A 12,427-nucleotide genomic window follows, 5' to 3' on the forward strand; every position below is an offset into this window, starting at 1 on the left:
AATTAGTGTAGACGGAAAAAGAAAGAAAGTGAAGAGAGAAAGAAATGTCTTTGCTTCCTACAACAAAGTTTAATTTTTAGAAAGAAGAGTTTTCTTAAGTTTAGATTTTTTGCTTGAAAACTAAATTGTACTGTTTCGAGAAAGGAAGATCATCATGTTTTAAAAATGAAATTTTCTTTTTTTATAATGAAGAATATTTTGCTTGTCAGGTATCAATTTTTTTATTTGAATTTTTTTCCCAGGAATCCGTTCAAAGTTTATCAAATTTTGTCATTTATAATTTTTACTTTAATTTATTTTAGTTACAATTTATTCAGCCCTGCCTTCTTTGAAATATGTTCTTTTTCTAATACGCCACTGCTAAGACCATTTCCATTGGAAGCATTTCTGGTATTCGTTTTAGCACTCGCATAAGTTTGTCCGCGAATTTTTCTTGATGTTTTCGATTATGTCGAAACTTTGAATTCATAATTCGATATACCCTTAAATGTTTTAAAGAAAAATTCTAAAACTTTTTAAACAGACCTTGAAAGTTGTACGTTTCATATTTCATTGTAAAGCCCACTTTACACGATCTATAATTCGCAACAGAATTCGAGACAGAATTCCATTTAAAAATTTTTATGTATCGTGTAATACAGAAAACATTTGAACAATCAGAATTATAATTATAATGCTCCAATTTTGTAAATAGAAAAGATGCATCAAATATGTGTAGTGCATGAAAATGCGTGATTGATTAATTGTATCTGGTCTAATGAAAAACCTTAACCATTGATTGCTGCGAGTATTTGTGTCCAATCGGCAGGGAAAACGGATCTCATCCATATGTAAATGTTATAACCTACACTAGCCTAATCTACAAACATATGCCAATTTAATATATGCAATTATAAAATAGAATTCTATCTTGAATTCTGTCGCGAATTATAGATCGTGTAAAGTGGGCTTAGGAAATGGAAAGTTACAGATAATTTATCTTGCTATTTAAAATAATTGACTTGCAATTTACGCCTTTGTCATTTTTTTTCAAACTAACTACCCATATAACACACAAATGTTGACTCACCACCTCAAAAACGTTCCATTACAACATTGCAATATTGCTAGAATGGTATAAAATATAGTTTTAACGTTGAAAATATATTATAAAAACGTCTAATGTCCGCTGAATTGTAATGTTTTATAAACGTTACGATTCAATATTTAGAAACCATTGTTAAATTATATTGAGTTAACAGCAGTGGTCGCGTTTAGCAGAATGATTTTTTACAACTGTTGGAAGTTTTCAGTGCTGTAACTGGATTATTCCTTTATTGCAATAATCCGATCTTAGATCAGAAAATTCCAAACCGTTGCAAAAATATTAATATTTATACATTTTTAAGTATCTGTTAGAATATCAATAAATAGTAATTTGTTAAATATTGTTTTAACGTTTAACGCAGTAACATAAAGAAGAATAAATGTACAAAAATTAACCTAGATTCAACATTGTTTTAACTTTCTAGGCTGTATGGGCTACCACTTGCCATAATTAACACAATTAATATATGTAACTGTGTCCTTACATATTTGAGTCTTTTTGTGTTAAATTATTATATATTTAATACATTCACACCATTGCAGTGTCGGACAAATTTATTTTATGAATAACAGATAAAAAATAACGAATAACTTATTCGCAAATCGTAATTTTTTATTTGAGAATATAACGATTAAAAAGAAACTAATTGATCATGAAAAATAACGTACGAATTGCCAGAAAAAAAAGGTTTATTTCTTATTCCTATACTGGGCTGCACTTAGGCTGCGTTCGGCAAGACGCTATTAGCGCTGAAAGCATCAGTTTATCTTCGTCACTTACTAAATGTCGAAAAAAGATAGAAGACGCTTTTAGCGCTAAAAGTGCGCTCTCCGAACGCCCCTTAAAAGTAAATTATAATTGGTCTAGTGCAAGCGAGAACAAAAAGTTCAAGCAGGCATACAGAAAGTTAGAAAACAGTGTAATATTAATATAATAAGTTTATAAAATCTTTGGACTACAATGACGAAGTATGCTGATTATTTGCGATGTGCACAGGTGGTTGCGAAAATTGTTTATAAAAAGTAGTACAAGTAATTTGGAGGAATCTGATATCTATCGTCCAATAAAAGCTGATGAGTCTGAAAAACTGACCGATCATCTCGAAAAGTGAGTATCGCCTACGTTCAAGACAAACAGACAGACGTTAAAGTACGAACGTATTATATAATAATGACACTTGTAACAGTTCTACTGTGCACAGGATAGTAATTGAATCTGAATAATTATTTTAAAAATACAAGTGCAATTTATGATACGTACAATACACTTCTGACATTTGTTCTATTTTGCGAAGGCAACATTTTTTATAGCCTTTTAAGCGTAACACGGAAAAACGTAAAGTTAAGAAATTTTAGTAATAAATCAGCTAATGCACCTACATACGGCGTAAATATTATTTATGATTCGATTATTAAGTTACGATTTGTAACATATCTTACTAATAAGCGTTTTTTCTTCTCCAATTTTTTAACTTTTTTATCTATTTCTATCAATAAAAATTAATTTTAATGTGTTGATTTATTATAAATGGTTTAATATACTTTTTATCTTTGTCTTACTCTCATATCTACAATTTATAAATCAGTTAGTTACATATTGCCCATCCTTTCAAAATGAAGCTATTAGACCATTCAGAACTGTTCGAACTCAAATTTCAATAAGAAGTTGGCAGCCGATTTTTAAAATTTAAATTTCTGATCGTTAATCAGCGGAACCCTTTTTATAAACAATTAGGAACTCTTAAGCTCTTAAAAAAAAACGGGACTCCAGCCAGAGCTACAAAATTTTAATGTTGGGGTGCAAAGTTAACACACGCCATATTTTTTCATCTAGGTATTGGAGTCGCGAACTAGACAAACTAAAGAATCTGGACTATACCATGAGTAAGAACGGGCAAGTGGTGTTACTAAAAAAGGATGTCCGTCCGAGATTGTACAAGGCGATTTACAAAGCATTTTGGTTGCCGTATTCCATAAACGGAATCTACTTATTCATCGAAGTATGTATATTGATAGTTTTGAGAAAAAATATCATATATATTTAATAAAAAATACATATTATTAGTGTTATATGGTATTTTGTATGTATACCTGAGGAGATCTTACCGTGTACGGATTAAAATGGCCCACCGCGTATATATTGTATTACTGATATCACCAAATATACAGGGTGTTATGTAATACCCGCATCAACGCTTATTGTGGGATAGAGTGGACTAGACTAATTGTAAGTCGAAAAGTCCTGTACCACTTTGCCGGTTTTGCAATAGTTAACGAGTTATTAATTATTAAAACTCGCTGCCTTAGGCCGGCCCACTGCCCAATTCAAACTTGCGGCGAGATCGATCGATCGTTACAACTCTCTGCGCGCCTAATAACGATCGATCGATCTCGCTGAACGTTTGAATTGGGCAGTGGGCCGGCCTAAGACAGCGATTTTTAATAATTAATAACTCATTAACTTTTGCAAAACCTGCAAAGTGGTACAGGACTTTTCGATTTAGTCTAGTCCACTCTATCCCACAATAAGCGTAGATGCGGGTATTACATACCACCCTGTATTTGTGATAAAGAGAGGCATTACAAAAATATTCTACTAATTGTAAGAGAACTGATAGAAAAAGTATTTGCGTTGCCTGTTTTTCGTTATGACCAACTAACAGTAAAGAAGGAAATAAAGAAGGAAATAAAGAAGGAAATAATTGATTAATTCAGTTAGGTTTGAGATCTTCTCTCTGTCTCTCTCTCCCCTCCTCTCACCCCTCCTCACTCTCTCGCTCGCTCTCTCTCTCCCCTCTCACTGTCTCGCTACCCTTCTTCTTTTTTTTCCTTTATTCTTCTGCTTTTTCTTAGATATCAGATAGATTACATTAAATTTATGAGATTAATTATTAAATTTCATTGTTCCTACTTTCAGTTTTGCGTCATACTAGCGGTGATACCAATCTTTCAGAGCTGGGTTATCAGCTATTTCGTCACAAATTCAACCACAAGTTATAAGACAACGATAAACGATGCAGTGATCTACATAAGCTCCTTGACTATACTTCTTTTTATCTCCGTTCTAATAAATCATCATGCGCTAGCGTTTTCGCAGCAGATCGGCATAAGGATACGCATCTCTTGCAGCTCTCTCATCTACAAGAAGGTAATGTTGATGAAGTTAAATATTTATCTTTAAATATTTAAAGTTTTTAATATATATATATATATGTCTTTTAATATATGAAACTAGAAAGATAATCAGTAGTAAACCATCCATGAGGTTTCCGTTGAAGTTTCGCAATATTATTTGCTAACTTATGTTTGACATTTAATTAGGAAAAAAAACATAGAAAAATCTCTAGCGAACCAAATGTTGTTCATTTAATGTAGTTTTTTCTTAAATTATGTTGTATTATAACTTTTATCATTTTTAAAACTGTTGCAGTTATTACGATTAAACAAAGCATCTATGAACGAAATTGATATTGGACAGATTATGAATCTTCTAGGCAATGACGTTAATTGCTTCGATATGGTAATGCGGTTTCTGAATTTCATATGGATCATGCCTATTCAGGTAATTCTTCATTTTGTGAAAATATTCGCATGCACTCCCAAAATATTCCGAAATAATTACAAATCGTTAGCATTTTTCCTCTCTTGTCACTAAAATCGTTTAAATTAACTTATATTGTCTTAGATTGGTGACATGTATATCATTTCATGGTTATAATCCAGTTCGTAGAAAGTACATCCATATGTATTTGTGTGCATCCACGTATCTTATAACTCCATTAATTGCAGACTGTGAAGATATAGGATCTTCTCCTTTTTTTCTTACCTTTGTATTGTTGTTTAACTATTTGTCTTTAACTATCTGTCGAGATTGGCTAAGTTTTCTATTGTAGGTCGTGATCATAACAAGTTTAATGTGGCAAAAGATAGGTATTTCGACTCTTGTCGGCGTAGGGTTGCAACTGACCATTGCCCTAATGGTGCAAGGGATCTTCAGCTGGATAAATTACAAAATCAAAGTCAAAATCATGTTACTGACTGACCGAAGAGTGCAGCTAATAAGCGAACTCGTAGCCGGGATACAGGTATATTTAATCGGATGTTCTTAAACGACCGATGATGAAAAAAGACGCTAGCATACGAGTGTCAAATTTCAATGCTGAATTCGAATGCTAAATGTCAAGGCAACAATTTTGAAACAAAGCAAAATCATAACTTTTCTTTCAGATAATGAAGATGTACGTCTGGGAGAAACCTTTCAGCAAGATCGTGTCGTCGATCAGAAAGCTCGAAATTAAGAAGATTAAACTATCTTCGTACGTACGCGGCATGTACCTCGCCGTCTCATTCGTGTCACAACGACTGGTCATCTACATCACCCTGATAACATTTGTCCTAATGGGAAACAATTTGACAGCATCACTGGCCTTTGAAGTATTCGTATACTTCAGTATACTTAGAGTCACAACTTCTACGTATTTTCCACTAGCGCTGATGAATCTGGGCCAATCGATAGTGTCTCTGAATCGAATAGAGGCAAGTCATGACATTACTTCAAATCTGCCATGAATCTTTAGATACATTGTTCCATAATTTTTGAGTTTATTCTACTGCTTCTACGATTATTATAATGCGCTTAATTTGTATAGAAACTACTGCTGATGGACGAAGTTAACACGGGACACCCGGAGAAGACGCTGCAGTGTAAATCTCAGAAACTAAACAAAGTGACTAATATAAAGAATGAGACAGATAGATACATTTCAAAAGATAAAAATGTCGCGCCTTCCGAGCCTCAGGAATTATCTGATCTTCCGGTTTGCGTAAAGCTTCATCGCGTTTATGCCAATTGGATCAGCAGCAAATTGCCGCCAACTTTGTGCAATATCAATATGACGATCATGCCGGGTCAGTTATGCGCTGTGGTCGGCGCCGTAGGCTCCGGCAAATCATCCGTGCTGTACTTACTGCTGAACGAGTTGGATCTCAGCGCTGGTGCTGTGATCCTCACTCAAGACTCTTCGAGGAATAGCTTTCGGGATAAGATGTCCAACGGTTACTTTAAGAGCAATCCGAATCTGCGCATCTCTTATGCGAGCCAGGATCCTTGGATCTTCAATGGTACAGTGCGAGACAACATACTGTTTGGCCAGCCTTACGATAAAGTCAGATATACCCAGGTATTTAAATATCCTACATTATTCAGGTATCCCCAATATTGCATGTTAATATTAAAATTTCTATGTATCTTTACACAATTTTCAAATTCTTTAGTCACTCGACATTAGACGCAAATCGTCAGTGATTTACAACCAACTGAAAAAGATATGCTTTATCGAGTATTGCAAATTTTACCGAATATCTTATCTTTACACAATTTCACATAAATAAAAGAAGTAAGTCTAATATTTCTTAAATTCGAACTGTCTACTCTCGAAATTTTTGGAGTGAGATTTCACTCGAAGAAATAATGAAAATACTGTCTGTTCGACTAAAATGCAATTTCACTTTTTAAAAGAGTGCCGTTATTCACTCTTTAAATGGATTGATTCTTCAACTCTGAAAAGAGTGCTATGTTTTACTTGAGTTGATTATTGTTAGCAGTATAAAATTCAAGTAGGAAAGCTTCGCTATTGTTTGTTCATGATCATCGCATATAGAGGCTGTATTCTGATATTTCTAATATTCACAAGCAATATTGAAAACCTATACTTTATGTGACACTTTCGCTTATCCTGTTGAATGTCGCGGAAGAACGATCCCAGCCCGTGACAGGGTCCCTTACTTGCGAGTTCGGCGGCCATCTAGTGGCAGAATATCGTATTTTAAGTAAATTTTGGAGTAACTTCACTTTAAAAATAAGAGTAAAATTCTTCAGTTTTGCCTTAGAGTGGAACAATTCATACTAAATTATTTTACTTTAAGACAAAAACTGAAGAATTTCACTCTTATTATATAATATATAGTAAATAAGTAAAATATTCACTCGAATAGAGTGAAGTGGTCAGTGACATTTGCATTTGACTAACAAACGTTTTAGGTGACGAAGGTGTGCGCCTTGACAAAGGATTTCCAGCAGTTTCCACAAAGAGACATGGCGATGGTTGGCGACAGAGGTATATCCCTGTCCGGAGGACAAAGAGCGCGAGTCAATCTCGCGAGGGCGGTTTACAGGCAGGCGGATCTGTATCTGTTCGACGATCCGCTTAGCGCGGTGGATTCTCGCGTCTCCCGGCATCTTTACCGGAAGTGCATCACTGAGTATCTCCGAGGTAAAACGAGGATACTTGTTACCCATCAGTTGCAATTTCTGAAACGCACGGATCACATCGTCGTCTTGGATCAAGTGAATATCGCATAGAATATCTTTTTATCGATACTTTAATTTTAATGGATTCACTAAGCTATTTATTGGCCACCACCTTGCCTAGGTCCTAATTCAATGGGCGTTTAAATTTCAATTTGCTTTAATTTTTATTTTATTAATTTTGTGTTTCAAATTTCAACTTTGAATCCATTTATATTAGTAAGCGCGCTTGCGCGTGTTGTGTGTATCTAAATAAATCCCCTAAAACCGTTTTTCAAGGGATCTGTAAAGATGCAAGGAAGTTACAACACATTGGTACAATCAAATTTAGATTTCGTTAAGATGTTGGACAATTTGAGTCATGAAGCGCAGAAGAAGGAAGAACAGAAAAGCTCGGAATCATCGGCAAAAAAAATCTCGATAACGAGACGTGCCTCAGGATTATCGACCACAAGTTCCATCATTGTAAGATGATCATTATCGATCGTGTTTTTTAAATTAAAAGGCATATAGACCATCTAAATTACTAACAATTTTTCGAAAAAGTTATTTGTACAGTATGTTCATTGCTAGCTGCACTTGCTAATCAACAACTAATGAAACAACGTAAAATAATTCTCAGAGTGTACTATAACTAAAACTTAAGTGGATTTTAAGCATCTATTAGTTTTTTAAATATATTATATGCTTAATATTCTTTATGATCTCAGTGAGACTAGCTTCCTTAGGCTTCATTGCGAAAGCCAATCAATTAATTAGATTGTTATTGACATCGTTCAACAGTCCGATATAGATGATTCGGATTATGTGGAGACAAATCAGGAGGAAGCCGAAACGAGGACACGCGGTCGAATATCCGGTAGGACGTATAAGGAATATCTGCATAACGGCGGCAACTATTTCACCCTGTTCATGTTGCTGCTAGCCTTCCTCCTCGGTCAGATTTTCTCCAGCGGGACTGATTACTGGGTCAAAGTTTGGGTCACTTTGGAGGATGCCAGGCGTATCGGAAACACCAGTGACATTAAACAGTCCGCAAACATTTACAACGACAGTTTCCTTGGGTCGATCTTCACACTGGGCCCAGATGGTCTGCTTAGTACTGTGGATGCCATATACGTATACACCTTCTGCATCACCGTCTGCATTGTTATCGTGATGTTCCGCAACTTCCACTTTATGAGAATGTGTACGAAATCGAGCTGCACCATGCACAACACCATGTTCTCTAATCTACTGCAGGCACGCATGTCTTTCTTTCACCATAATCCTTCCGGTGAGCAACAATCGCGAAATCCCGATATGTAAAAATATTGTCCCATCGATGAAAGAGTATAAAGATGTAATGTAGCATTTGTAGACAGAACGGACCACTCTCGTTCTGCTACCTATGCAAGTGCTATCTATTAACATTACTTGCTTCTCGATGGCATTAATAATTTAGAAATTTAGATGCAATGAGAGTTTGTTTTACCAATAGGGTCACCGCCTATGAACTAATTGTTTCTATCGTATAATGTCACCATTTGTACTGAACGTGTTGGTAGAAACTATTTTTTTCATATCCATTGCCCAATTTTATTATAATAATGTATATTAAAAAATATTTTAATCCAGAAAACAGGAAAACAAACATATTTTCATCGAGTTTGATTTTATCGAGCGGTCGTAATAATTCATATATTTCTTCATGAAGAAATGAAGAAAGACGATTTGTTTAGAAGTCTAAATTATTGAATCTATAATCTTCCATTTCCGGATTTCTCTTAAATCGTTTTCAGATTTACCGGTTTTCTTGTTTCAGGAAGAATTTTAAATAGATTTTCGAAGGACGTAGGCATTGTAGACGAGATGCTGCCCTTCACGACGTTAGAAGCGATTCAAATGGTATTCACATTGTGTGCCGTAATAATTTTGGAGGCGATACTTATTCAATGGATACTGATACCGATAGCAGTACTGGCGGTCTTATTATACTTTGCAGCGAAATTCTTTATGAGATTCGCTCAGAACGTCAGGCGTCTCGAAAGCATAAGTATGTATGGACCGAGTAACTTGTTATCAGAAAAAAGTGAGAAAAGCTACGTGTGACTTACGCATATCCTGTACTTTTAGTTTCCGTTTAAGATTTACCTCCAACCATGAACTTTTAAGGTTTTACTCAGTGTCTAGGATCTATGAATTTTCCACTTCGCGTTTGCATTTTCAGCAAAAAGCCCGGTACTCACGCACGTGAATGCCACGCTGAATGGTCTGCCAACAATCAGAAGCAGTGGCGCCGGAATCGAGACAATGATGCAAAAACAATTCCATAAGTTGCAAGATCGTCAAAGCAGCACGTCCTACCTTTACTTAATAACTGTATCAGCTTTTGGTTTCTTTACCGACAGCGTCGTGTGCCTGTTCCTTGTCATAATTTGCATCTCCTTAATACTGATAAATGAAAATGGTAAATTATGGTTAATTCAAGCATTCCTAGTTATTATAGATTGAATATTCTTTTGAAAGATTTTTCATTAAGGTGCAGGAAGCTATAACGAATTAGAGGAATAAAATAACCTTTCAGTTTTTAAACTCCAGTATCTTCGTTTTTATTTTTGCGTGCGATTAGCATTTCGGAAAATATGTTTATATAATCTTAACGAATCTTTGAGCTGTTAAAGTCTCTTTGTTGATTTTCTTGCTGCAGAGGCAATAAGCGAAAGCATAGCAGGTCTGGCGTTATCACAAGTTCTGGCCATGTCCGGTCTTTTGCAATATGGCATAAGACAGATCTCCGAGACAATGTCGCTGATGACATGCGTGGAAAGAATTCTCGAATATACGAATCTTCCTCAGGAGGTCCAAATCACCTCGAATAGTCCGCCACCGTCTTCATGGCCGTCTCAAGGACAATTGATCGTGAAGAACGTCAGTCTGAAGTACCACCAGGACGATCCACCGGTCTTGAAAGTAAGTTAACCGATCGTTCATTTTTACGGACACTTTTTGTGTTTTTTTTCACGCGGTGGCTTCGCAGAATCTGAACGTATCCATCGAGCCGGGATGGAAAGTTGGGGTAGTGGGACGAACTGGCGCTGGCAAGTCCTCATTGATCTCAGCACTTTTCCGTCTATTCAACGAATATTTGGAGGGCGAGATTAAGATCGACGGTCGTGACACGAGTACGGTAAGCCTGAGCGAATTACGCTCCAAGATCTCCATTATACCACAGCAACCGGTGCTCTTTTCCGAGAGTCTGCGCTACAATCTGGACCCGTTCGGTCAGTACGATGACATGAAGCTGTGGGACGTACTTCGGCAAGTCGAGCTGAACGATATCGCACTGGACCACGATGTCTTTTCCGGTGGACGTAATTTCAGCTGCGGCCAGAGGCAGCTCATATGTCTGGCCAGGGTTATCCTGAGGAACAATCGCTTGCTAGTTCTGGACGAGGCTACGTCTAATATTGATATGCAGTCAGTTTATACCATTTTCTAGAGCAATATGTTGTACTTGATTGTTGTTTCGTGAAAATCTAATGGTTTTGATTGGTCGAGTATTTATTCTGGAGTAAATTCATGATATAAAAGAAGAGTAGCGTCCAAATTAAAAAATTAATTTAATTTCTAACAAAGATTATGTTTCTATAAGATACTATCGTAAACGATTCCTAATATATTTAAATTTGATTTAAATATGCATTTCTGTTTTTAGCACCGATGCTTTAATTCAGGATGCTATAAGGAACGAGTTTAAAGAATGCACCGTCATCACGGTAGCACATCGTTTAAATACTATTATAGACAGCGATCGGATTATTGTGATGGAAAACGGCTCCATCGTGGTAGGTCTCATCGTTTTTATGAAACGCATAAGTTGAAAAAGTATATCTAGATGTAAGTAAAAATAATGATTTAAAAAACGCAACTAGAGAATGTTTGTATCTTCCTAATTATACATATACAGAAGAATTTGAGTTTCTATAATAATTGTTCTGACGACAGATTTAAATTTTTCGAAAAGAGGATGTTCACGAATAAATGAGAATATATTTAGAAAGGTAACTTTGTAAAATATACGTTCATGTTTCAGTTTCTTGCATTAAAAAATGCTTAAAAGACATTTAATAAAAATAAAGTTAATAAAATATGATGTGAAATACATATATCCAAGATTGTGAAATTTTTTAAAAATTCTCTTTTATACCTTAACGTGGTTTTTACAAAGTTGATGTTGTTGATTCAATCGGTGGATAAAACGTATTTTTTTGTGAAACTATTAGTGTTATAGTATATGCAAAGATTAAAAAGATTTTGTACAAAATCTTGTAAGATTCGAATTTCCTGGGTTGCATTTTTGATAATCAAAAATTGTTACCTCAACAGGAATTCGGTTGCCCTTACGAGCTGTTGCGCGAAAAACCGAGCGGTTACTTCTCACAAATGCTACAAAAGACGGGCAATCAGATGGCAGAAAATCTTTTGGGACTGGCGAGAAAAGCTTGCGAGGAACGTAATGATCATCATGAATGGTCAAAACAAACTACTGAAAATGAGAGCAAGAATGTCACAATCACAGAAAGCTCCGCTTTGTAGATTTCCTTTCCCTGCTATTCTTTGCTTATAAAAAAGCAGAATGTATACATTTAGAATTATATACACAGGTGGAAAATTTGATTTCTTTGTTAAAAATATATCAATTACAATTTTTTAACTAAATGTTGAATACATTCATGTGTTAATTTAATATATTACTGTTATGTGAATTATAATGTTAAATTATTAATTAAAACATTTGAAAAAATGAGTTAAAGTAACGCAAGGGGCACCTATTTATTATTTATTTCGTGTTTCTTATAATTTGCTTTACAATACATACAATATTATAAAAGAAATAATGACATTATAAACTTGAAAATATAATATCTGTACAATACCTATAATTAATATTTCTCTCCACGTTATACATGAAATATTCGGTATATGTACAATAATACGAAATTCTTTTTACGTACTTATTATATTAGAGTTACTGTTACTTCGTTAATTTAT

The 12,427-nt window shown here is 34.9% G+C and overlaps 1 protein-coding gene across 1 annotated transcript in view; it reads left to right on the forward strand.

Moving 5' to 3' along the window:
* LOC105567460 (multidrug resistance-associated protein 4-like) overlaps positions 1-12,094 on the forward strand; it is a 12,445-nt gene extending 351 nt beyond the window's left edge. The window contains exons 2-17 of the mRNA XM_012022353.1: positions 2,084-2,194; positions 2,921-3,086; positions 4,004-4,234; positions 4,517-4,648; positions 4,980-5,171; positions 5,314-5,622; positions 5,736-6,266; positions 7,127-7,432; positions 7,673-7,858; positions 8,177-8,669; positions 9,198-9,428; positions 9,603-9,842; positions 10,083-10,345; positions 10,413-10,852; positions 11,091-11,220; positions 11,762-12,094. Coding sequence (XP_011877743.1) covers positions 2,084-2,194; positions 2,921-3,086; positions 4,004-4,234; positions 4,517-4,648; positions 4,980-5,171; positions 5,314-5,622; positions 5,736-6,266; positions 7,127-7,432; positions 7,673-7,858; positions 8,177-8,669; positions 9,198-9,428; positions 9,603-9,842; positions 10,083-10,345; positions 10,413-10,852; positions 11,091-11,220; positions 11,762-11,971 — 4,171 coding nt within the window. The 3' untranslated portion in view covers positions 11,972-12,094. The remainder of the gene's footprint in view (positions 1-2,083; positions 2,195-2,920; positions 3,087-4,003; positions 4,235-4,516; positions 4,649-4,979; positions 5,172-5,313; positions 5,623-5,735; positions 6,267-7,126; positions 7,433-7,672; positions 7,859-8,176; positions 8,670-9,197; positions 9,429-9,602; positions 9,843-10,082; positions 10,346-10,412; positions 10,853-11,090; positions 11,221-11,761) is intronic.
* Positions 12,095-12,427: the final 333 nt, after the last annotated feature.

The sequence above is a fragment of the Vollenhovia emeryi genome, unplaced genomic scaffold, assembly GCF_000949405.1.
Source record: "Vollenhovia emeryi isolate VEMERY1.0 unplaced genomic scaffold, V.emery_V1.0 DF939137.1, whole genome shotgun sequence".
In the NCBI taxonomy this organism is placed as follows: Eukaryota; Metazoa; Arthropoda; class Insecta; order Hymenoptera; family Formicidae; genus Vollenhovia; species Vollenhovia emeryi.